We start from the raw sequence: 23562 nt of genomic DNA on the forward strand, positions 1-23562 counted from the left end.
CGGGCGCGTCTGGCCTTGCAGCAACTCCCCCACACTAGCACCTCAGCACAACTATCGCGTTATGGCGAAACTCGCAACACCAGCTTCTGGCTCCAAAACGTCGAACTCTTCCGCACCTACCAATGGACATGCGCGATCCGCTGCACTGGAAGCTGTAAGCGCACGACCACGGCACAAGCAACGCCGGCCTACCAAGCAAGCGTCTTACGAGCTCACCAACCATGCCAAAGCCTACCTCGAGGGCGGTCAATGTATGCGACACCACTAGCCACACAGTATCAAGCTTACACTGACTCTAGATGCCAGCGGGTATGACTTCCTCTACAGCCTTCTCGCCGCCGGCACAAGCATATCGAGACCTGCGCAGCCATACATAGGCTTCCTCGCACCGCCGGCATACATCGCCTTCGCCTCCTCCATGGTCGCCGACCCCAGATTTACCACCAAAGCGCGATCGCGAGACGCCGCCAAAGGCTCCAATGCCGCGCTGCGATATCTACAATGCGTGCACACGACGATAGACGACCCCGCATACCCAACGATAAGGAAAGCCTTCATGTTCCCAAGAGAACGCAACAGGAGGAGCGCGCCCAGCTACAGGGCTAGTGCAAGTCTATCACCCCAGCTGAGCAGCGACATCAAGCGAATAGCGGGCGAGGCTGCCAACGAGAAGAGCCTGTGGTATCGCGCAGACGACTTCTGGCATGCTGTGGGATGGGCGTTCAATTGCGCGATAAAGCACAAGAAACGGTGGAGTCGGTGGAAACTGTGGCTGAGGGTCATGCTCGACTTCCTCGAAGCCGATTGGGATGTCTGCGTCAAGCAAAGCAACCAAGAGGGAGCGAGCGACGAGACAACCCTCCAGCAGAGTCTCCTCTGGCACTACATAACCGGCGACGAGACAGCAATGAATCGCGCAAAGAGGCGCCGGATCATCAGAGCTGTACTCGCAACGGCGACACCCGACTCGCTCAAAGACTACCCGGAAGTCTGGGAGAGGGAGACAGCAGAGCCGAGACGTGAAAGAAATGAAGACCAGCCAGTGGGTGAGGTTGACTTCGAGACTGGGGAGTTGGCGGATTATGGTAGCGATGAAGACATGCAGGACGCATCGGACGATGGCGGGGATGAGAGTGGCGACGACACGTCTTCGGAGACCAGCGATAAAGGGATTAAGAACGTAAACGACGCCATAGAGCGCCTTGGCGGACAGGACGCGATCGAGCTGCGGCAGCGTCTCATAGCACTCGTAGGTACCTTTTTGGTCGGAGTCGACGACAACTAACAACAAACAGCTCGCCGAAGTGGCCGTAGAGCTACCGGAACTCTTCACCCGGATATATGACCTCTGCGACAACATCTTGGAAGAGTTCAGTCAGGTCCCGACCATGACCTTCCAGGTGCTTTTGTCTACGATGAAGCTACCCGATGACATTCGAGTCGCCTTCACCGCGAACCTTCTACATGGTATGATAGCCAGCAAGCCACCGAGCTTCTTTCTCCGAGACCCTATTCAACAGGATTTCGAAAAGACTCTTCTTCCACTGAAAGGAACAACGCAAAGCTTTGCAGCAAACACCAAGATCTCACTCATACTGGAACAGTTGTTCATGCACATGATGAAGAACAATGCTCTCGCCCCTAACCAGGCTCTTCGCAAAGCTATGGAGGCTGGTATTCAAGCACGACGTAGTGTATATGGTACTGGTAAAGGTAAGAGAGGTAACGCTGAGGAAGAAGAGCAAGCAAAGAAGCTGCTACAGGAAAGCTCGGACAGGCTGTTGGGATTGCTTGAGGTATTGGAGATGGCTCATGGTAAAACTCCGCAGTCGACGAGAGTGAAGGAGTCCGCACTGCTTTCTTTTGGCTCGGGTTCATCGCTTTCTCCCGCGCCTGATAGCGAGACCGAGCCTGAAGACTGAAGAGGATTAATTGTATTTCCTCGGGAATCTCGAGGCCGCTCGCAATCAACTAAGAAGCAGCAAACTGAACGACACTGAGGTTTGGGCGCTCAGTCCCGCCTCGTTTGCGCTACCGCGTTTTCGATACCCAAACAACCACGCAATGAAATACTGGCGTATTCGGTTCCAACCGCGCCGCAAGAACATTTATTTACGAGCTTTCATCTCTCTAGGTACCCCGTGCACGGTCGCACTGGCGTCATGTCTGTCTTTATTTCCGATTTGCAAAACTGACACTTTACTGGCACCCATTGGTACTCATCTGCGGAGCACGGCCCCCACCTGCCTTACTTTCGGTACCAGCTTTTCGACAAGTACACCAATACCCATACAATCCACCGAACAAAGCCGCAATGGCTCCTAAATCTCGGCCCCAATCCAGGCCCGCGCAGATCGCTGCAATGAAGGAACGAAAAATATTGCGCACCCTCATCGTATGCTACTTTTTGACCTTGGGTAAAAGTAGATATGCTGACGGCGAACCTAGACTGACACTATTACGGAGATCCAGGCGTACATTAAATACCAGCAACAAAAGAGTCTGAGGTTCAGGCTAAACTCGAGAGGACTGCGAATCGAGCGCTCCATAGCTTCCACGTCATCATCGACGCCCATACGACTCATCCAACCCGGGGAAGAGGATATACTCCTCAGTGTACGGAGACAGTCTTTGAAGTCTACACTGCTCGCGGAGCAAACACCGCACCCGCAGACCAATCAAGAAGACGAGTGGCTCACGTTGCAAGAATGGTTGACTCGACGATATGGGATTGCCTCTCATCTAGAAGATGAACCTGACGATCCAAAGAAAGAGTCTCTAAAGCAGGCAATGGCAGGGTACATCCGTCACCGGCATCGCACCGACTTCGAGTTCTGGAGAAAGACGGCTGACGTCAACATATGTTTGAACCTGTTAGAGCAGGACATATCCTCGTACTGCAAACATGACCTTACAGACCATCATTTGAAGGGCCCTTCCAGGATAAAAGCCGGTCGCCCCGAGTCAGAGTCCGCAGACCCATCAATACTCACTCCAAAACTCGCGTTAGAGATGGATACACACCCCCGTTGGATACCGTTTCTTACTTGGATGGCTGAAGACCTCGAGTCGCTCAACCCCGCTCCTTTTACAATGTACGACTGGTGGAACTCCAACAGCCGAGCTTTCCGGTTCCTCGATCTTCCTGAGGAACTGCGGTACCTTGTATACGATCAAGTCATCGGCCCCTACATATGTTTATCGCTGAGCAAGGGCGACTCCGACGGAAACCAGCATGTCAGATTATCCCGCCCTAAGCGCCGCTCCACAGACATACATCGCTTTGGGAAAGTGAGTGTTGACGAAAGCGAATACCAGATTCAGCCGAACATGCTTGCTCTCACCTGTCAGAAAATCTGCTTTGAAGTCAAAAAGGCCACATGGGAGCGCACGACAGCACTGCTCAACGGTTATCATCACCCTTCCATATGTCCCACCTGGCCTCATGTCTTCATCCCCTATCACGCCATGCGTCGTATCGAGCTCAACCTCTCCACGTCGGATTATTTCCGCTTCCTCGGCCTAAAATGCGAACGACATCAGGGCTTCGTCGAATTGGACAACGAGATGACCCCCGCAATCGCCCAACTGCGCGAAATACCAACGTTATTCCATCTGCATCTCCACTTCACCACCCGTCCGCCTATACGGATTGGTCCTGGTAATACGTGGAGGTCTTTGGATCCTTGGCTTAATATCGCAGGGAGCAGGGGTACCAAAGTAGTCTCGTGCCAAAAAGTCTTCGTTCACTGGTTCTTTACCTTGGCGTGGGCGGATATCAGACACATACCCCGAGTCACGTTCTCCGGTCATGTTAAGAGACGGATACGAATGATGTGGGAGTTCAACTTTGCTCTTAGCACTCTAGACAAACGGAGTGATTCCAAGGCTGGATCAATCGCACGGATACAGGCTACGCCGTGGCAAAGACTGTAGGTAACCCACCCTGAAAAATGGTGTTGACGTTGCTAACGACTCACGTAGGCCCCCGGTATGCAAGTGCGAAATACCTTGCGATTGGTGGAACGTCCGGGGCCCGTATCTTGAGGGCCAGGATCCGAATTTTCAGCCTGGTGCTAAGGATGTTTATGATTACGACTTCGATCCTGAGGAATTCGATCGATTCGATTGCATGGACTGGGATCATCCGCGACCGTCATATTGGCGTTGTCAATAGGTATCGGAGGGAGGTGCGGCTTCAGCGTATGTACACACTCAGGTTATGCATCTTGCGCAACGCTCATTTGTTAGCATGCTTTGGAGGGACACAAGCAGAGCTCAATGGGATGATTAGCGCTCATTCATTCCAATACACCACATGTGGAGCAGCGAAGAAGATCAGGATGCGTGAGAAGCATGAAGATATAAACGATAGTATTATATTACATCACCATGGCGATGTGGGTATATAGAGTAATGAGCCTGCCAATGAGAACACGCTCCTTGCAGCCGACTGCGCTGAGCACATCATACAGCGAACAATGTACCGCTCAGAAGACGTTACCCTTGGTCTGCTTGCCGTTCTCCTCCTCAAGCTTCTTGACGTTGATGTTCTTCCAAATGTAGATGCTAGCCAAGCACAGCGGTACAAAGCACGCACCAGTGATGACCATCTTGCGTTGCACATCGGCATAAGCACCAACAACGGCATCGCGCTCTGGCGTACCATCGAGGAACGATTGCTGCAAGGTGATGTTTCCGAAAATCGCCCTGTACTCGGGCTTGCTTTCCTCGGGCAGACGCATGAGTAGCTGTCCAGGGAGGATGTTGTTCCACATTCCACCGGCGATGGCATATCCGATGGATGAACCGAAGCTGCCAAAGAGACCCCAAACGGCGTTGACGACGGCGATTTCTTGGTGAGTGACGGGAACCATGACGGCGAGCTGGGCGCAGGTTGCGAAGAAAGCCGTACCGAGACCGACGAGTACTTGAGTGAAGGCGAGAACACCGGGGTTGGTGGAAGGGTTTCGGAAGGGGATCAGGAGAGCAGTACCGAGGAGAACGATGGGTACACCAGTGTAGGCCGTCCACTTGAAGTTACCGGATTTGTGGATCCACCATGCGATGAGCGGACTGAATGTCGACGAGGTAAGCGAGAAAGCGTTGAGGATATATCCAGCGTGGGGAATGCTTTGCCTGTGTACGACGAGCAAGTAGGAGTAGAAGTATCCGTTCCAGCAGAAGACGGACAGGAACATGACGCAGTAGAGCAGGCAGGATCCAATGATGGTACCGTTCTTGAGGTACTTCCAGGGCAAGAACTGGACGGGCGCAAACTTGGCTTCCCAGATGTAGAAGACGGGGAAGAGGCAGAGTCCGAGGACGATGCAGGCGATGATATACGGGGTGTTCCAGCCTTGGGGCGCGTAGGCGACGAGACTGAAAGGCAGAACAAAGAGACTCCACGCGCACATGATGAGGACGATGCCAAGGACTGGATCGCGCGTTAGTAGCTATACGGGTAAATCTTGAGATGAGTGTGTAGCTTACTGTCGAATTGTACGGCGTAGTACCACAGCGATTGGAGGAAGTTACGATCCGACTTTACGTTCTTGACGAGACCAGCCTTCCTGGCCTTGCGGTACATGAACATCATGAGCACCAACGCGGGAGCGCAGCAACCGACGAAGATGATGATGAATGCACCGAAAGCCCATCGCCAGCTGTTCTGGTAGTAGAACATGTCGGCGATCACGGGTGCGGCGAAAGTGCTTGCGATACGAGGAGTTCCGTTGAGGGTAAAGATGATCATGCGGTTCGTCAGGCTGGTGCAATCCGCGGCCATGATGTCGGCAACGAATAAAACACCAATGTGACCAGCCCAGTAGAGGACATGACCGGCGATGTACGTCTGGACGTTGGTGCAGGCGGCTTTCATAGCCATACCGGCGACGACGACGAGCAGCATGAAGAAGAAACCCTCCACGCGACCAAATATATCGATGACCTTGGCAATGACGAGAGGAAGACAGCCACCGAGCGCAGTTGCCATTACGCTTCCGACGTTCAGGAGACCGTGTGTACCGAATGCCGAAGTGATGAAGGGGTTGAGCGCGGCGTCAATGCCATTCTGCAGGAAAGCGACGAATTCGATAAGGTAAATGCTACATGAGCAGGTCAGTCTTTGAATCTCGCGGTTTGAATGATATTAGACATACAAGACCAGCATCGTAATCAAGGTCTTCGTGCTCCAAATCTCAGTGATAGCGCGCACCCGCTGAACACCGTTCTGGAAGGTTTCCGATTCGACAGACTTGGTCTCTCCATCGCTGCCAGTCTCGTGGGCATTGAAAGCCTGGTCGCCATTCTTCTCCATGTCGATATCTCTTGAGGGACGACCAAAGCCCTCTACAGGTCGCACGGCGTCAGTCGCAGCCAGGTTCGACATGGCAAAACAAGGATGCCGGAAAAGTGCCGGGCAAGGCAGGGTATGAAATTGGGATGCAGGTGAGCGACGATCGTAAGACAGGCAGCGCTGCCATACTTAAGTATACCCTCGGCCCACTCTCCGAAGACCGGACAGGGAATGTCAGCGCAGTTACAGCGTCTGAAAAATTTGCCATGTGTATCCCACCCGGTGGCTTGGGATCATCTCCCACCGTCCAGGTATCTCGTATGCCCAGAGAGCATTAGGCGCGGCTAGATGATCAGATAAGTGCTAGATGATCAGATAAGATCCAATCTCGCTGTGAGCTGATTGCTGGCTCGTCTTGGCTGTGCCGCAACTCTGCATTGCCAAGGTCTTGGCCCGGGATGTCAGTGGCGGATGGAGCTCCCGGCTCATCGAAACGAGCAGTGTGCGCCGAAGCTTCAATTCCGTGCGGGACCAACCTGAGGGTCTCGCCTTGTGGATGGAGCCGTACGAGGAAGAGCATCCTCGTTGAGCAAGCGCGTCGTGGTTGCATGATCCAGTTTCGCGCCGTTCCTGGCGTCTTCTAGCTGGCGGCACTAGCAGCCAGCGTGGGAACTCCATTGTGAAGAGGCCCGACTGCTCACGAGCATGAGAAGAAACTTCTTCGCGCCCAAGTCTTTGCTTGTGGCTGTTTTAATGGAGACATGTGGCTTTCGTAGTGCTGTTGCTGGATCATGAGATGGATGTTGTTGGGAAAGAGCTCTCCCCTCATGACAGCTAGGAAGCGGCGCTAGCCGGTCTTGCTGGTCACGATGACATCTAATCTTATCAGATCATCGCATCTAGCTCGGCTGAAGCGGCCATTTGACAGGAACTGGCCACCTTCCGCGTTAGACGGTGGGGCATGGAATGAAGAGTCGGGTCCTGCAGGGTCGTGAGGGGCCGTTGTGGTATTGGAGACGCAGCCACTATCACCAATGCCCCACTGTCTCCTGGTCGCCACGATGTTCTGTCGCTTCCCTCTCCTAATCTTTCGTGGCGTCCGAGAACGCGCTCAAAGTGGTACAGTCTGGAAGAAGTGTTTTCCTTCAAAACTGTGGGTATTCGTATGAGGGGTTTTCAGGTACACGGCAGGGGCGACGAGTGTTGAAGCCGCGTCATGACTTTGGTCGACCCGTACGGACATGACTCCGCTGCGCAGCATATGTACAGCCATTGGGATATAGGTCGCACGATATACTGCTTTACTTAGAACTCGTCGGCGGGAACAACCCCATACAGGCTATGTATAGCACGCAAGTTGTCAGAGGTCAAAGCCATGCATGCCTGACACGGATTCTGCGAGCTCAGCACACGCAATCGCTTCATTATGCGAATGTAGGAGCTGCTGTCAGGAAGTAGCAGACACAACATTTGCAGCTGCTGAGGTCAAGATCAACATTCTCTCAGATATTTGGAACGCCGTTGTACGTTCGAATTTCCTGACACCTGCACTCCCGATGTACGTAGGTACCTAGGAATGCTCTTTTCACATGATAATATCGGAAGGAAACGGGTCCAGTTGTATTGAAGGGTTGATGCTAGTGGAATCCATCCCAAGGCAGTACGGTACAGTCTCCAAAAGCAGGTGCTTCAAGCTTGCAATAGGTAATGTAGTAATCTAATTTGTGTTGGATGTTTCGTGGATGATGGCGTGTTACGGAGTGACCTCGGAACGCGGGATCGGAACTGGCAGAGTTGGGGGGGTTCCGCTCACGTGGTGCTTCCAAGGCTGCCCAGGTGGCTAGCTTCAACTCTGAGAGTAACACAGACGCGTCAGCTCTCCTTCACTCTTCCACGGCATCTAATGCTCTACCAACATTCCTCGGGGATTGCGATCATATCATGTCTCTCTCTCGGTATTTCGTGCCACAACCTAGAATGCTCGCGCTTTAACAGCGAAAGACCATCCACGCTTGGTACAACAATTTGTTCGTCAATCCGTCCCATTGAGCTTCGACTTGCCAAATTGAGTGGATCGCAAGCTGCAGCCAAAAAAACTATACTCATCAATGTGCACCTTCATCGTATGGTTTGTCAATTCAGATTAGGGGCAACGATCACGTCGCCTCATCTCTAGTAACGTCATTGTCGCACACTGGATCTCAAACCTGCTTCACCTGCAGTACAGAAGCGCTACCGATTGTGGTGAACACATTCCGAGGCTGGCTACCAACTACCTCCGCTTCATCTATTTCGTGCCTTTCAAAGTGCGCCGCATTCCGTTATGGTCGAAATGTGGTCGGCACGAAGCAGAAAGAGTTGGATTACTGCGATATGGGCAGCCTTTGTGTCACATTCGGAAAATCGTAGTAGTTCCAAAACTGGCCCCTGTTTGTCTATCCTCTGCCTCGAGAACAGAAAAAGTACAAGGGAGAGGATCTGGTACAGTCACGCTTCACGCCGCCGTTCTAAAGAATGTGCTCGCATTCCTCGGGTGTAGATACGTCATCGTACAATTCTACTCTTCATCCGACGACTACTAGCTCGCAGTCGAGTGTTTGCTCACCTGCACGTACCACAATTGCGCGTGGTGGAGTTCTCTTGGCCTCCAGGCTGCGACTTGCTCTTCTCCCGACAGCGTTATAAGTGCTTCCACCTCTGCCCACAACGAGCTGGCTATCCGCGAAAATGTTTCTGTTCTACCTTCTAGAATTCGCCGCCCTTGCGGTCGCAGTCGCTATCAACGAACCAGTCCCCAACTATGGTCCCTTCTGCGGCACTCCCTCGCCCGTGTTCGAAAATGGTACTAAAGTAACTGATTGGGCGGAGTACTTCGAGGAACTTGAGACCATGTCTGGTCAGAACGGTCAAGGTGCTACCGACGCCTGGGGCTCGAGCCCTGGACCAATTCGTTGGCCACGTGACTCAACCAACAACGTCGTTATCCCATACTGCTTCACACAGGAGTGGGATCGCCACAATATCCGCCACATCACTGAGAGCGGTATGGCGAAGTGGGTTGAGTAAGCAAAGGCAGATCTATAATGACATGCGATGAGTGTCTAACTGACCGCTCTAGGTATCTTGGCGGCGCTGCGGGTGAAAAGTCCGGTCACGCTATCAGCTTCAAAGAGCGCTTGACCAGCGATGGAAAGCCAATGTATTGTGCACCCGTGAAGAAATACCGAGATGGCTGGAACGCAGGTATACCTCATGACACTGTGGCCATCGAATTCACCGACGGCGCTGGCTGGGGTGCCGCTGTGGGCCTGACGCAAAACGGAAAGCCGTGGCAGAATCTGGTTCGCCTCGCCGATGGCTTTACGCTCGGTGGTGTTCTACACGAGCTTGGTCATGTACTGGGTAAGACATCGCCAGCGACCGCAGACGTCGATCCTAACAATCGCAAGGCATGGCGCATGAACACAACCGCAACGACCGCGAAAAGTACATCAAAGTACAATACAAGCAACTTGCTGACTGGGAAGACGTAAGTGACAACCATTATCACTGACGCGTACCGCATACTAACATCACCAAACCAGTGCTGGCACCGCGCTCGTCAAGCGGAAGGCGACCGCATCACCGAAGACGGCCTCTGCCTATCCATGTACCGCGCCCTGAAATACCAATGTACCTGCGTCGCCTTCATCAAGAACTTCGTCGAGCCCGGCTGGCCCATTCAAGCTGCCTCTGGCTACGACCTCGCGAGCGTCATGCACTATCCTAGCCGCAACGGCTATGCAAAGCCAGATTGCAACGACAATGGTGTAGACTGTCCCATCCAGGCCTACCTCGACTGGAACGACCATGGCGAGGGACTTGGGCTGTTGGAACGCGCTACGAAGCCGAGCGAGATGGATATTATTTGGGTTAAGCAGAATTATCCTTGGAATGTGGATGCTTGAGTGTTGGGTGTAAGATCATTCACCCTTCGACGCGTTTAGAGGTTGCTAGAATGGCGCATAGCGGTTAGAACGGCTGTCGCACCAAGGTCTCTCCATGGGGGGTCAGACTGGTGTGCTTGACGGCCATAATACATTCCCGATCGCGAGAGCGCTCGTTGCCCAAGAGTGATGCATATTCATTGTGCACCATTTGGTCAGAGTATATAATGGCCGTTTCTTCGTCCGTGAACGCAACGGGCACATTGCCGGACCTTCGCTCGCCAGAGTGCATCCATCAGCCAGCTTGCAGAGCCGCATCGAGGCTGTGCACCTGCCAACCCCCAACAAGACGACCGCAGTCTGCAGCAACCGTTCACTCGGATCTCTTTCGGGTCGCAAGGATAGCAGTGGCTTGCGCAGCCACATGAAAAAGTGTTTTCACTTCGATTGTGTTTCAAAATCTGTCCGGTGCTCTATCGCGCTGACTGGTGGGCATGCAGCAACCTCTTCTGAAGACAAGGATCGTTGCATATATGGAGTGCAGAACGCATGCGTTCGGGCTGACAGACATCCGGCGAATGAGAAGGAGGAACGTGCGAATGATGCAGCGGTCGAGTGGATTTGTCGGTGTTCCTGGAGCTGTCTTGTGTAAACGGTCAGCAGGGATGGGATGGTATTACACATCAAAGCCTGCGACGGATAGGCTTTGACCATCGTACATGCGCTGAATAGACACGGAGCGAATGAAAGTGAGAAACGTGCGAGAAATCGAGGGAGCTGCATACCTAGGTTTCGTCTTGAACCAGAGTTTCCTCCCACCTGCTGCCGCCTGGACCATGGCCGCATCGCAATTTGGACACCGGACATATGACGACCCTGGGTTGATATTGCCGTATATGCGCCAACTTTACGATGATACAACAGACCCTTCTACGTCACTGGCGCTTGTAGCGCTTTATTTTACTTACCCTGGGGCAGTGATGAAGAAGCCGACTCGGCCGAGGTGTTGTTCGCGAACAGGCTGACCGCAGTGCATTCGGTAGCTCAAATATGGTGCAGCGATCTACAGCTGTGTACCACGTCGATAAAGCAGGACGCAGGACGCAGGTGGATGGTTGCACCTTCTCAATTTATAATGCAGGGAAAGTGGACAGGTTGGTCAGATCTTGCTGAGAAATTCTCCCACAAGCCCGCTCGACTACACACACACACAGCCAAGCGACGGTCACATGTCTCCGCTCATGCCCATGGAGGTGGTTACCATCCCGACTCGCTTGATAAGCGATTGGAAGGATTGGGCATACTCCCGTGCGCATTGTCCAAGCGTCGACATGAATGACAAACCCTCGTCATACCATCGCATATTACTGGTACGCTGAAGGTCGGAAAAGTTTCGGTAGAGTAGCATTACCAATGTTGAAGGTTATTTCGCATGCCGTAACACGACGCGTACCCAGCTGTTGGCTTTTGGGGGCCGCATGCGAATGCGACAGCGTGAAGTCACGTCGTGCGCACCTGGCCCGTGTTATCGAATAGGCTTTTTGACATCCCAAGAGTTCCCCCGGTTAGGCCTGGGCCCACTGCTACTCCAGGAACGCTGTGGCACATCTTACACCGATCAGCAAACTCTGTTCCTCTTATGGTCTGGCTTGTGGCTAGTGCGGTGAGCCTTACAGCCTGCGCTACTCGCGCCCAGCATCTACGTATACCTCGTTCGATGAGACAGAATGGCATTTCATCCGCCGATCGGGACGACTGCCTTCTGTCTTGGAAATCGTGCGTGCAGATTGCATACGATGACCAAGAAAGACCCAGAAGCTGCAGAATGATGAGGTTACACGGTCAAAGTACGAGAAAAAAGAAAGTATGAGCATGGATTGCTTGAGCAAGTGGCCCCTGCTGTCAGTCAGCCATCCCTGGGCGTTGCTTGTCCCTACTGAGGTGTGTATGTACTGTCAAATTCACTCACCACGCTTGGCGCGCTTGCGTGTACCCAACTCCTGGCTTGAAGTCGCGCAAAGCGAGATAGTAAGACGCCGTGATAGCAATGGGGGCGGATGAAGCAGACTTCGTTGGCCGGCCCTGACTAGTGACGCTGTCAGACGCACGCTGAGAGCCTCGAGTCGCTGGCCCAGCGGCAAGCGCGGGGCTGGAGCTCTCCCCCAGGGCCCACGCGTTCGTTGCTCGACGACCCATTAACGTACGTGCTATGCACATCAAAGGAGTTCCAAGGTTACGACGCGCAGCAGCCGACGATGTCAAGATTCAGCCCCCCGATCTCGTGCGTTTTTCTCCTGCAGCGCCCGGCCGGTGAAGTTTTGAAACGGGCTGCCAGACGGTCGCAACACGCGGCTCGGCAACATCACCACGCCCGGCCCTCGCCTCGCCTATCAGGAGTCGCAACCCTCTCGCTTCCGCCAAACTATCCAATCTCCGTGCAGGGCTCACAGCCATCGCAGCTGAGATGAGTTCCCCTTTGTAGCAACCATGACGCTTTTGCCGGTGGTTAGCTTGGCGAACCTACCCCAGGACGACGTCTTGGCTCTTGTTAGCTGCTCGATCGGGAAAGGGCATATGCCTTGGTCGTGAGGCTTCAACGTGGTCGTGAGGACGGCCGCTGTGACAGTCATAAGTGTGCCATGGACGCGTATGCGCAATACCTTCTTGCTCATTTCTGCGGATATACTGACTTGCTCACTTGCCAACCTCGTTCTCACCTTGCACATCAATACTATATAGTCGCCTTGTACATCGAATCCTCTCTCGACAGTTATTTCACCTTGGTACTCTATCCCAAGAAGAGACTACATAAACTCGAACACTCAACACATTCTCACTCAGACATCGTTCATCCATCCATCTTACTACACTCGACTACCGCCCAACTTCTTGACCGTAACGCCCAACCACATCCAAAACCCATACAAGTTACCCGCCATCGTGGACCATGTCTCACAACAGTAAGTCAGCTTACCGTCCCGTCCACAACTCCGACTTCTTTCCTTCTCCGACACCACCGACACCACCGGCGAGCTGCGCCTCGGCTCAGCCCACCATACTGCTTTTGGTCTAGCGTGCCGACATATCCGCACCAACTCCCGATCCATTTCCCAACTTTCTCGATCTCACAGCTGACCCACCCGTTCCCAGCCTATCCCTACGCCGTCAAGCTCCCGTTCCGTCGCTCACTCGCTTCCATCGGCATCCCGAGTCATCGCGACGCTCTGGCAGTTTACTTCCACTGGGTGCGACAGCGTTATTATCGCGCGCAAGATGTGATGGGCGATGAGCTGTCGTCGTCTGTGAGGTCGGTAGTTGGTTCATGCGATGCGTCGCGTATGGATGACTACGAGCTTGCGGAGCCTCGGTCGAGGGTTCAGAGCGATACTGAGAGGTTCAGGGTCGACCTCCTGAGCATTGGTGCGGGTTTCGAGGTCGAGGCCGTCGCGCTGGCATATCCTGGTGAGATTGACGTGCGGGGCTGAGGGCACAGCCCTGAGGCTTGGACATCAAAATGAGGGGCACGAGAGGCACGAAGGGCACGCACATGGGCATGACGAATCGGCGTTTTGGAAGCGCTTATACTGGCAGCGATGGGTCTTCGCAATTGGGTCACGGGTTACGATCTGACCATTTGTATAACACTTTGACGAATTTTGGGTGGATAGATAAAGGACGACAGGCATAACCTCTTTGTAGTGAGTGTATTGGGTTACAAGCATTTCTCAGATTGTACATTTTCTTTATCTTATATCCGCTTAACACCAAACACCGAGACAGTAATCCCGAGTAGTCTTGTAACGTGCTACGAGGTATACGATACCTCATTACTTAGTTAATAGCGATAGAATACGCCGTCGTAGTCAACTTCGCATTGCTTCCAGTGAACACCTCCGTGCCCGCCTGCACGACCTGCAGATACAAACTACTCGTGAAGCCATTGCTACCGTAGTTTGCCAATAAATACTGAAAGAACAGATTCTGCGTCGACACATTAGCTTCTCTATCATCTCCACAAAGTAGACTCATGTAACGTACCAAGTCGGCGCTGAAGTTCGTCGCCCGACCGCCACGAGCAACAAAACTGTATACCTTGACAGAACCATTGAGACCGTATGCAAGATCGAAGATCTGGCCGCCAATAGTGACGGTCGCGATGGGCGTGAAGGGATATCCGTTCGCGGACAAGGGTGATACACCGCCGTAGACGCCGAGCCAGACCATGACTTCAAAAAGGTTGGTTCCGCTGGCTGATGCGCCGAGGAAGGTGTCGTAGGCCACTGCGGGTAGCACATCAAGGTTAGCCTACATATCCCAGAGACGAAGAGAGTGCACGAGAAAGGGCGGAAGTAACACACCATTGACTCGCAAATCTGTGCCAGTGTAACTCCACTTCCACGTCGTCGGCATACTCGTATAGCTACCAATCTGCTTCTTGGTGAAGCCCGTCTCGACGTTTGTGTAGCTCTTGACTTGGTTGGGCGTGCCAGACCATGACCATGTTGTTGACCAGGCTAGGCCAGCTGTGCTGCTATAGCTGTCAATCTGAGAGCACTGAGAGCCGGTTCCGGAAGAGAAGCCCCAGCCATTGGTGTAGAGCGTGTATGGGCCGGATGACTGAGATTGGTATTGGCCGCACTGAGCGGCGCGGGGTAGGAGGGTAGCGGGTGCGGCGAGCGCAGTTGAAGAGAGAAGAAGAAGAGCGGCAGTGGAGAATAACATGCTGATCGATGGATGTGAGTCGGAGCTGTGGTATGTTGTTGATGGATGAGGTGGATATGAAGCAGGTGCGGGTGCCTTATGTAGCCTTCAAGGTGCTCTGATCGTCCATCTCTTACGATGTCGCCTCCACATCCTCCAAGCGACCACTCCTTTTCGCAACAACTTGTCACATTTGGATGCTCCGCTCTTCCGTTTACCTGTCTTCTACTAGTCGTTCTCGCGCATGACCCACAATCCGACATCGCAGACGCGCGTAGATCTTTCCATGACCCAGCAACCAACCATACTCATCAGCGCTTCCTTAACTCTCGCTGAAGTCCGCAAGCCACTGAATAATCCTATGCCCACCGGATACCATCTTTCCATCGAAGAGGAAGTTCTGAAAGCCAGTGTAAGCCATAGGCATGCACGACATCAGCCGGTCCAATCATCAGCGGTCAGGGTCCACCAATATAGCTCGCATGCTGCACGCGCGGGACGAACCACGATTTAAGGATCGAGACCGGACTTGGATAACCTGGTTTTGAGAACGGAAGTGGTACGGATGCGGACCGAAAGACCAATGGATGATATGCAGAGGAAGGTCGAGAAGCATGCATGCATCGGTGGCGTGAACATTGTGCGTGACTTGGAGTATCGGTTTTCGAGAGACCTATCAGATGATGTGATCGAAGGAGGGGATGGCAATAGCATGCTAGCGCTGCTGAGGAATGGGTGAGGGATCGTGCTCTAGCTTCTTCTTTGGCATCGCAAGCGCTGTGGAGCTAGAGTGATGACCGCGTTCTACGTCCACCGTGTGCGGAAGGACGTCTGAGCTACGAATGTGATCAGCCCTCCCAGACCCTGTGATGCGCCGATAGTCGCTACTCTCTACGAGCGTGCGAAGCAGCATCCCCTCTACCTCATGGCTTAGGCGGTACCGCGGAGAGATCTGCGCAGTGTGGAAAGGTCTCGTAAACAAGTCCAGCCCAACTCGAAGAAGGTGAATGACACGCAAGTCTCGCCGAAGATACGACACAAGCCACTCGCGCATGCGCTCGAACCGAACACCATTATCTAGCTCTTTCGTACGCTGCGCCGCAGCATGTTTGCTCGCCGCACTAAACCAGGAAGGCTAAGCTCTTTCCAAAGGCTGCAACGTGGAGCTTGTTGATCCTCGGCGCGTCTGAAATCAGGATTAAACATACCATTGCAAACAAATTGGAGGGAGTAAGCGCTGCATCCCTTCCTGGGCTTTACGCTGTGCGTTTTTGAGTGCTCCGTCATCTCCAACGTTGACTGGCATGTGCCAAGGCTACGACGCGAGCATTCTGAAGGAGACCAGCGTCGCATACGGAAAGCTGAATTACGACGAGGCACGCTTAAAAGATACCGTAGACAGAGGCCGCGAAAGCATAGAAGAGATTGCCCAGGCTATCGCCCACATCGTGAAGATCGAGAAGATAAGTTGCTCGGGCGAGCCTGGAAGAGATCCTCTGAGAGATTGGAGAGATCGCAGAAAGCAGCGACTTCCTACTTATAGACCAAACTACCGCAGAGCAGGTCCGCCCAAGCTAGAAGATGTAAGTTGCACACTTGCTGCGCCGCATCTCGTGAGCTGGGTACTTCTCACGGCATCACCATAGATTGCTGAGCGTGCAATTGACTTGCGCACAGCCCCGATCACGACTGAACCACTCTCTGGTGTGGACATGCCTTCGAACAACAATGTGAATCCATCTCGTGGCACAGCGAACAAGTGCAGGGCAGCCTCGTGCGGCGCTCGCCCATGAAACGGAATCTGATGGAGGGCGACTAAATTGCTTTTGCGCGTCGAATAACGCGACGAAATTGTGAGATGTCGGCGTCGGGGTGCATATCGGGTCGCAGGTTCAGCCATTGAAGGAGACGAGCGGAGGACGCATCGAAAGTCATGCGGAGGTGTTCGCGACAGGCCGCGGGTTCTCAGACGACACGTGATCGGTTTCGCCGGCTAACCATCTAGAGGCTAGATCATGACGTAGCTCATCACAAAATCCAATCCACGGATCCATGGATGCTCTGCTATCCGAACAACACTCGCCCGCAACAATGCACGCAAGACCTGCACGACCCAGATACCATACAGTCACAGGAGCGGAGATGTGATCGGTGTCTGCGCGTTATACATGCTCATCGTTGCTAATACTCTACTTATGGGCCGCGCGTCCTCCTCGGTATGCGGCAACCCCAGGTCAAATACAACCCGCTTCAGTCCTCGAAATCCCAATACGCCTTATCCAGCTCCGCCTGTATGCCCTCGATCAACCTCATTTCGTGCGGCTGGACCCGGAACAAGCGCGGTCCGCCTACACATGGGTTGGAGCATTCGCATGCAAGCGAGGCATCTAAAAGGGAGTCAGTACGTATTCCACATGCCTTTATAGGACTACTTACTGTTCGTTATGGCGATCTGAAGATCCTGTTCGAGAATGCGTATACCGGCAGTATGATCATTGCGCTTGTCGTTCAGTAACCCAGTCCAGTAATTCTGGGTGGAATCTTTGATGCAGCCACTCATGGAATACTTAATTCCTTTCGAATTTCGGAGAGCGACCAGATCATTCCAGGCGGTGATGAAAAAGACATCAATCCACTTCTTTTGGCATGGATGAAGCGGTCTCCAAGGGCAGTTGGCAAGCTCATGTTCAGGACCAATGAAGCGAAAATCGATGATATCGAGGTTTCCTAACCCAGCCATAGACATGACATTAATTGGAACAACGCCCCTCTGAAGCGGTTGTCCCAGTTGCGGACAAATGCCCCCGAATGCCAAGAACTCAGTTGCAGACATCTCAAGTTGAAGCCTCTTCAGGAAGTTATCAGGCGTTACTATTCGCCTGAGTTGGCGCCAGATCTTTTCAGGTGACGCGGCGGGCCCAATGCCATCACCACGCGTACGGATTGTTGTGAATCGCTTCACCGTGTCGCGATTGGCGACTTGGGTGGCTTCATCCTTGACCTGGCGACTGACGCGCATGATCTCCATATTGGGACGCTGTATATTGGGATCTCGATTGCGCCCTACGCGCTCGGGATTATCGTACGACAGGCCATACCCAAGCACAAGCTTCTCCCCGCCACCATGCTGTGTAACGACATCCGGAACAACGACTGGCCCGATGACGTGTAGGTAGATGGCTTCGCGCATCTCTAGAGGTAAGTCCAGCAGCCGGAAAGCTTGCCCTGTACCTTCCCACCACAAGCGCTGTTCCTCGTACTGCGATTCTGGGAGCCTCATCGCCCACATATCGTCTTCGGCAGTGCAGTACGTATCGCGGATCCATGCAGCTGCGTCGCGCTCGGTTTTCCTGATCCTGCCAAACTCGGTGATGATCATATCTCCAGCAACACATCTCGCGGATGGGATATCGATCGCAGCGGTACGGGTGTAGCCGTCCGACCTCAGCGGCTCGGTGAAGGTATACCAGTCACTATGGACACTTGTATCGTGCCGAGCGATAGCACGTACTGCTTCGATATCTTCGGCATTGGCCTGAGATACTACGAGTAGCTCGTTCTGGTGCTTGTGGCAGTGGCTGTGCTGCGACAAGAACGAGAAGTTGGTCCTGCGCTCTTCCTGTATGAACTCGTGGAGAGCGGCGATGAGGTCGGAAGGCTGCGGTAAAGGTGTAATGACTTCACTCCCGTGTTGCCTCTTAGACCCAACGCCATCATTTCGAGCAGATTCGTCGTCGCTATCGCGTTGTCTTTTCGGCATGATATCGTCGGTTGCGTGGGTGAAATTGGACCCAAGGTGAAGTGTAGAGAGCGTAGATCTTATGTCCTCCATAGTATGAATAGTTGCGACTGTCGCCGTGAGTGAAATGACTGTTGCTTATTCCGGAGGTGAGCGGTTCGTAGGTATACGTACCAAAGTTTATCACCTGAGCAGGTGCACAGCAGCACGTCCGAGCTGCGTCATTCGCGGCACTAGTCTTCATCCGTACTAGTGCGCAAACACTACCGTGAAAGCCCTGGAGTGAAGACACAAAGGAGTGCTGTTTGTATAGTGGAGTGAAAGGAAAAGCGCATGCATCATTCTTCTCGGTGATTCCCTAATTGTCATGTCTTCTGTAGATAGTGTTTTTCCCACTGATCTACTCCGCACATTATTAGCCAGGGTAAACAAAATATCGGCGCCGCCTCGGGCAGGAGAACGAAAGTCTTGAGGTGCCTTGCTGCATACATCAGTCTAAAATCAAAAGATCGACCATATCTGAAGGCAATGTAGACTTCTGAGAGGTGAATGTTCAGTGTTTTCCCTGTGTGGGGTGGCGCGGCGCAGGTGGAGCAAATCCATCCCCGGATGGCATCAATAAGATGCAAACACTGTGGACAGGAGAAAAGATGATTGAATATGTGAAATTTGATTTGACATCGCTATGCTGATGCTAGACTCATAAGTCGTAATAAGCGAAGCGCCTATACAAGGGCTTCTTGGTATATATACATGTTCTCGTCACCCCCAAACTATGCGTAAGACTGAGCAGAGCATGTGAAGGGACTTCGTACAGCACCGGAGTTGTACTGTGTGATGATATCCTCGACGGACGCGTAGGTACCGGCACCGAGAACAACAAGTCCAATGACGAAGACAATGGAGTTGAGGATGCTCAAGCTGATGTTTTTGGCGTTTGCGTTCCACTTGCCCTCCTTGACGAGCTGGAACCAGAAGAGCGCGGGCCAGTAGAATGTGAATCCGGAGATGAAGAGGGAGGAGATGAGACCGAGGAGGGCGTTGAAGAAGGGAATGGCCTCGGCGATGATCCATCCAATGACGGTGACAACGGTGATGAGTCCAACCCAGACACCCCAACCCTTGACGTCCTTGACGAAGCGGATTGGCGAAGTGGGGAAGATGCGGTCCATGATGTAGCGGCAGACGACGGTGCCGTTGATGGAACCGGAGATGAAGATGACGGGGAGTGCGATACCGAAGGCAATGCGGGAGACGGTGTTTCCGGCAGAAAGAAGAGCAGGCGACTTGACCTCCTGGCCAACGAAAGCGTAGATGAGAGCACCAGTCATGGTGTAGATGAAGATCTCAATCAGACCAAGGGCCCAGATGGACTTGACGTAGTCCTTGGGGGTGTGCATCTCTGACATGAAAGAGAATTGGCAGACGGCGAAGGAGTAGGCGAAGATGATGTTGGTAGTCGCCAGGAAAGCTTCGTAGAACGAAGTTCCGGGTTGAGGCCACGCGGACCAGTTGACTGCGCTCAATCCGCCAGGGGCATCGTGCGCTTGGATACCAGTTGCGATGATGGTGAGCAAGATGGCGGCGATGATACTAATAAAGTCGATGTAGCCCAGGAAAGCAAAGTCGTGGAACGTGGGTGGCAGAGCAAGAACCAGCAAGATAATCATGGATACTACACCCCATACGAGCGCGCATGTGGTGTAGTTTCCGATGATGTTGATAAAGGCGATTGTTCCGGTAAGTGCGTGCGATCCAACCAGCAAAATGAGGAAGAGGGCGAACATGACACCGGTGAGTTCCTTTCCGAATTTACCCCAGATGATTTCGACGGCATCCGAGTAGTGGTTGACATGCGGGTAGCGCATCTTGACCTGACCGACAACGTACGATGTGTAGATTGCGACGAGTCCAAGACCGACGCACATGATGACACCGGGGACCATTCCAAGAGTAGCGAACGCGCTAGGGATACTGAGAGAACCAAGCGCAATAGCTTCGACAATCAGGCAGACTGTGAGTTGCTTCCATCCGAGACGGTGGAACTTCTCCGATCCCTCCTGGACGGTGGCAGTCTTATCGACGGGCATCATGAGCTCGGGGTCGCTCTTCTTGCCCTCAGACGAAAGGTCGTCCAGACGATAGGTCGGCGGTGCAGCAGCGTAGTGCCGCGCGGGGACGCCAGTGTTGACGCCGTTGGAGGCGTATTGTGGCTCAGGGTTGCCCGTCGTGAGCCCGTGGGCGTGCGGTACTTCCTGCATCTTGGAAAATGCAAATATGAATTTTTCAAAAATAACGGTGGGGTGGAGTCGTGGTCAAGTCGGAAGCTGAAGGGCACTCGCGACTTTTTGGTGTTTGGCGCCTGCTGACGAGCTAGTTTGCCCGGTACCCCAAAAACAGCAGTAGCAGTGTAGGTCACAGGTCCAGTCGTCGGAATCGGGAAGACGGCGGCGCGTGATATCGACTGTCTGTGACGTACCGTGGGACCGGTGAGAAGGTAGTGTGAGTTAGCAGCGGCACGCAGGAATAACCGTTTTCAAGGCCAGCGGCTGCTCTTGTTTCTTATATCAACACGTCTTATCTCTCCGCATGTTCTGCATGTGTAATAGAATGTTCCAAGCGGCCTTCCCCCGCGCGCTCCCAGCATGCTGGGCGACCGATGTTGACCGAAAGCTGGCTATCGAGGGCCTTAGCGAACTTCGGTCTATTGCTCGCATCGTACCAGAGCTTGGTGCGTGCAGCCAGAAGCGTTGCCCTTTAGTGGCGTCGTTAATGACGCGGTCCACATGGTGCGTCGCAGTTGACGTAAAATTTTCTCTTTTTTACGTGTTTGAGTGGTGAGTTTGGGGACGTGCTTGATGTGACATCGCCTGGATCCGTGCTAGGTGACATCAGAGCGAACCATGCATGCGGTTCTGGAGATAAGAGAGCTGCGGTGCTCACGCGACAACCTGTAAGCTGGGGATAAGCGTCTGCACTGGGTGGTGACGACGACAGAGGCGTCGCGTAGGGCTGGTTTGGCTGCATGGGGGCGGCGACAAGCCTTTAGGGCCGCGCCATCCCGGGCCTCGGCGGGGCTTGATAGATTAACCGAACAGGTACCGGGGCGCAAAACTCTGACTAAGGCTGCTCCGATGCGTCCCGTCGACTACACCCAGCGCGGTAATGCACGACGCGCCCCTCGGTGATTTGGTCTGGCCGCACTGCAGCTTGGCTGCTCGAAGAGTCATAGCAGGCGCGGCGTGACCGTGGCTTATCTTTGATCCAGGGTTTTGTGGAGTGCATTGCCGAACTTTGCGCCGCCCAATGATATGGGGGGTGAATGTGATTGCTTGGACCTGGCTACCGTCTACCCCAGGATCCCAAAAGCCTCAGGGGGCACCGGGCACCGTGGGATGTTGCGCCATCATGGCGCGCTTGCCGAACAGCCGTGGTACTCCAGATTAGGAGCGAAGGGAGAATCCGTCGATCAAAGGGCGCGAATGCACTCGGGCAAGTTACTACAGGAAAAACGCATCGGGTATTGGCTATTCGTGGACCCTCCGGCTCTTGGACAACGGACGGAACGGCATGCCACAGCCGTTGTCGGAAGCTACCTGAGGCCGCGGCCTTTGTACACTACTACTCAACTACGCCGCTGTCTTGAGAAACTCATCCACTACATGCGGGTCCTTCTCGACTTCTTGGGCACCTCTGCTTCGCCTGCTCTCCCAAGTTTCACCCACGTGGGCGTCCTCCGTCGTCGACTCAGGTGTGAAGGTAAACACGCGATGCTCACCTGTCATAGAGTTAGCTCAAACTGCAGACTAAATATAGAGATGTACCGACAATTCTTCCACGCTGTGCCTACCATGGGGTCTTCGACTTCCCAGTCCTCGGTGAGGAAGTGTGCGAATGCGCCATGGGTGACGACCAGGACCTGTTCCATTAGCAAACCGCTGTTAAGAGGAAACTAACGGCAGCTTTACCTGCGCTTCGGGCCTTTGGTACAGCCAGTTCCTGAGATCAGAAGCGCGCTTCGAGATGGCGCGCTTCTCGTACGCCCAATAGTCTTCCTGCGAGGCGTTAGTAAGCATGCATGCTGATGTCAAACCGGGAGATCGACTAACCTTGGAGTTCCAGCCCGCTGTCACCGCTGATGCATCAACTTTGCTGATTTCAAAGTCAAGCTCACCATCTGCGAACAGCTTTGGTAGGAATGCGTGCACATCATCTGCAGTATCTGCAATTCCGACATCACATCCAATGTTGCTGACCTCTTGCAAGGCTGGCAACAGCACGAACGGCACCTCTTTCCGCGCGAGCACAGGGCCAAAACTCAGCGAGGCGGTCTGGATCGTTCGTCGTAGCGGCGACGCAAATACTATGTCTATCTCCTCATGATGTTTGAATGCCGAGCTAAGCGTGCGACATTGTTCTTTGCCTTTTTCTGTCAGCACAGCATCGCGAATGCTGTAATTGCGCTGCCGCCAGTCAGTACTATTGATTTAGAGGTTCATCTTCTCAATCTGGAACATACAGTCGCGTTGTGTTCTCCTTGCGCATGGCGTACGATATGGATCTTGGGAGACATCGTGGTGTTGGTTGAGAGTTGCTGAATCTGCACTCTACGCTGGATGGTGGGGCTTGCCGAAGGAGCCACTAAAGTGCTATCGTGCAGTGGCGAATCTGAGATTGGTGCGTGAAAACTTGGTCTCAATATAGCTCCTCAGATGGTTCTGTGTTCAGTTCCAGCAGTGATATTGAATTGAGGTCTTGCCTTCTGCTGCGTAAAGCTCTGCGCTGTGTTCGTACGTGTATCCAAAGATACTTCGAGTCTGACACGGAAGGTTAGCCGAGACAGCCTGCGCTAACCATTCCTGGAAATGCATCTCGCAAGCAGCCTCTACATTGGAAGA

General features: G+C 53.4%; 8 protein-coding genes across 8 annotated transcripts; 3 read left to right on the plus strand and 5 right to left on the minus strand.

Moving 5' to 3' along the window:
- Window positions 1-61: 61 nt before the first annotated feature.
- Window positions 62-1922, plus strand: J4E84_006342 (uncharacterized protein; the record flags this gene model as incomplete). Its single annotated transcript, XM_049388932.1, has 3 exons — window positions 62-251; window positions 300-1249; window positions 1296-1922. 3 exons carry the CDS (start codon window positions 62-64, stop codon window positions 1920-1922), a joined length of 1767 nt encoding a protein of 588 aa, XP_049243206.1.
- Window positions 1923-2314: 392 nt separating this feature from the next.
- On the plus strand, window positions 2315-4177 carry J4E84_006343 (uncharacterized protein; the record flags this gene model as incomplete). Its single annotated transcript, XM_049388933.1, has 4 exons — window positions 2315-2395; window positions 2449-3661; window positions 3869-3932; window positions 3985-4177. The coding sequence occupies 4 exons, from the start codon at window positions 2315-2317 to the stop codon at window positions 4175-4177; spliced, it is 1551 nt and encodes a 516-aa protein (XP_049243207.1).
- Window positions 4178-4490: 313 nt separating this feature from the next.
- Window positions 4491-6391, minus strand: J4E84_006344 (uncharacterized protein; the record flags this gene model as incomplete). The annotated part of the gene is made up of 3 exons (XM_049388934.1): window positions 4491-5437; window positions 5494-6107; window positions 6162-6391. The coding sequence occupies 3 exons, from the start codon at window positions 6389-6391 to the stop codon at window positions 4491-4493; spliced, it is 1791 nt and encodes a 596-aa protein (XP_049243208.1).
- Window positions 6392-9025: 2634 nt separating this feature from the next.
- J4E84_006345 (uncharacterized protein) lies at window positions 9026-10245 on the plus strand (the record flags this gene model as incomplete). Its single annotated transcript, XM_049388935.1, has 4 exons — window positions 9026-9360; window positions 9417-9700; window positions 9748-9827; window positions 9883-10245. The coding sequence occupies 4 exons, from the start codon at window positions 9026-9028 to the stop codon at window positions 10243-10245; spliced, it is 1062 nt and encodes a 353-aa protein (XP_049243209.1).
- A 3810-nt stretch (window positions 10246-14055) lies between these two features.
- On the minus strand, window positions 14056-14946 carry J4E84_006346 (uncharacterized protein; the record flags this gene model as incomplete). The annotated part of the gene is made up of 2 exons (XM_049388936.1): window positions 14056-14504; window positions 14583-14946. 2 exons carry the CDS (start codon window positions 14944-14946, stop codon window positions 14056-14058), a joined length of 813 nt encoding a protein of 270 aa, XP_049243210.1.
- Window positions 14947-17175: 2229 nt separating this feature from the next.
- Window positions 17176-18685, minus strand: J4E84_006347 (uncharacterized protein; the record flags this gene model as incomplete). Its single annotated transcript, XM_049388937.1, has 2 exons — window positions 17176-17312; window positions 17362-18685. The coding sequence occupies 2 exons, from the start codon at window positions 18683-18685 to the stop codon at window positions 17176-17178; spliced, it is 1461 nt and encodes a 486-aa protein (XP_049243211.1).
- Window positions 18686-19437: 752 nt separating this feature from the next.
- On the minus strand, window positions 19438-20925 carry J4E84_006348 (uncharacterized protein; the record flags this gene model as incomplete). The annotated part of the gene is made up of 1 exon (XM_049388938.1): window positions 19438-20925. The coding sequence occupies one exon, from the start codon at window positions 20923-20925 to the stop codon at window positions 19438-19440; it is 1488 nt and encodes a 495-aa protein (XP_049243212.1).
- A 1368-nt stretch (window positions 20926-22293) lies between these two features.
- J4E84_006349 (uncharacterized protein) lies at window positions 22294-23237 on the minus strand (the record flags this gene model as incomplete). The annotated part of the gene is made up of 5 exons (XM_049388939.1): window positions 22294-22442; window positions 22493-22583; window positions 22633-22719; window positions 22774-23127; window positions 23184-23237. The coding sequence occupies 5 exons, from the start codon at window positions 23235-23237 to the stop codon at window positions 22294-22296; spliced, it is 735 nt and encodes a 244-aa protein (XP_049243213.1).
- Between the last annotated feature and the right edge of the window lie 325 nt (window positions 23238-23562).

The sequence above is a fragment of the Alternaria hordeiaustralica genome, assembly GCF_023758085.1.
Source record: "Alternaria hordeiaustralica strain BMP 2776 chromosome Unknown scaffold_12, whole genome shotgun sequence".
Classification (NCBI taxonomy): Eukaryota; Fungi; Ascomycota; class Dothideomycetes; order Pleosporales; family Pleosporaceae; genus Alternaria; species Alternaria hordeiaustralica.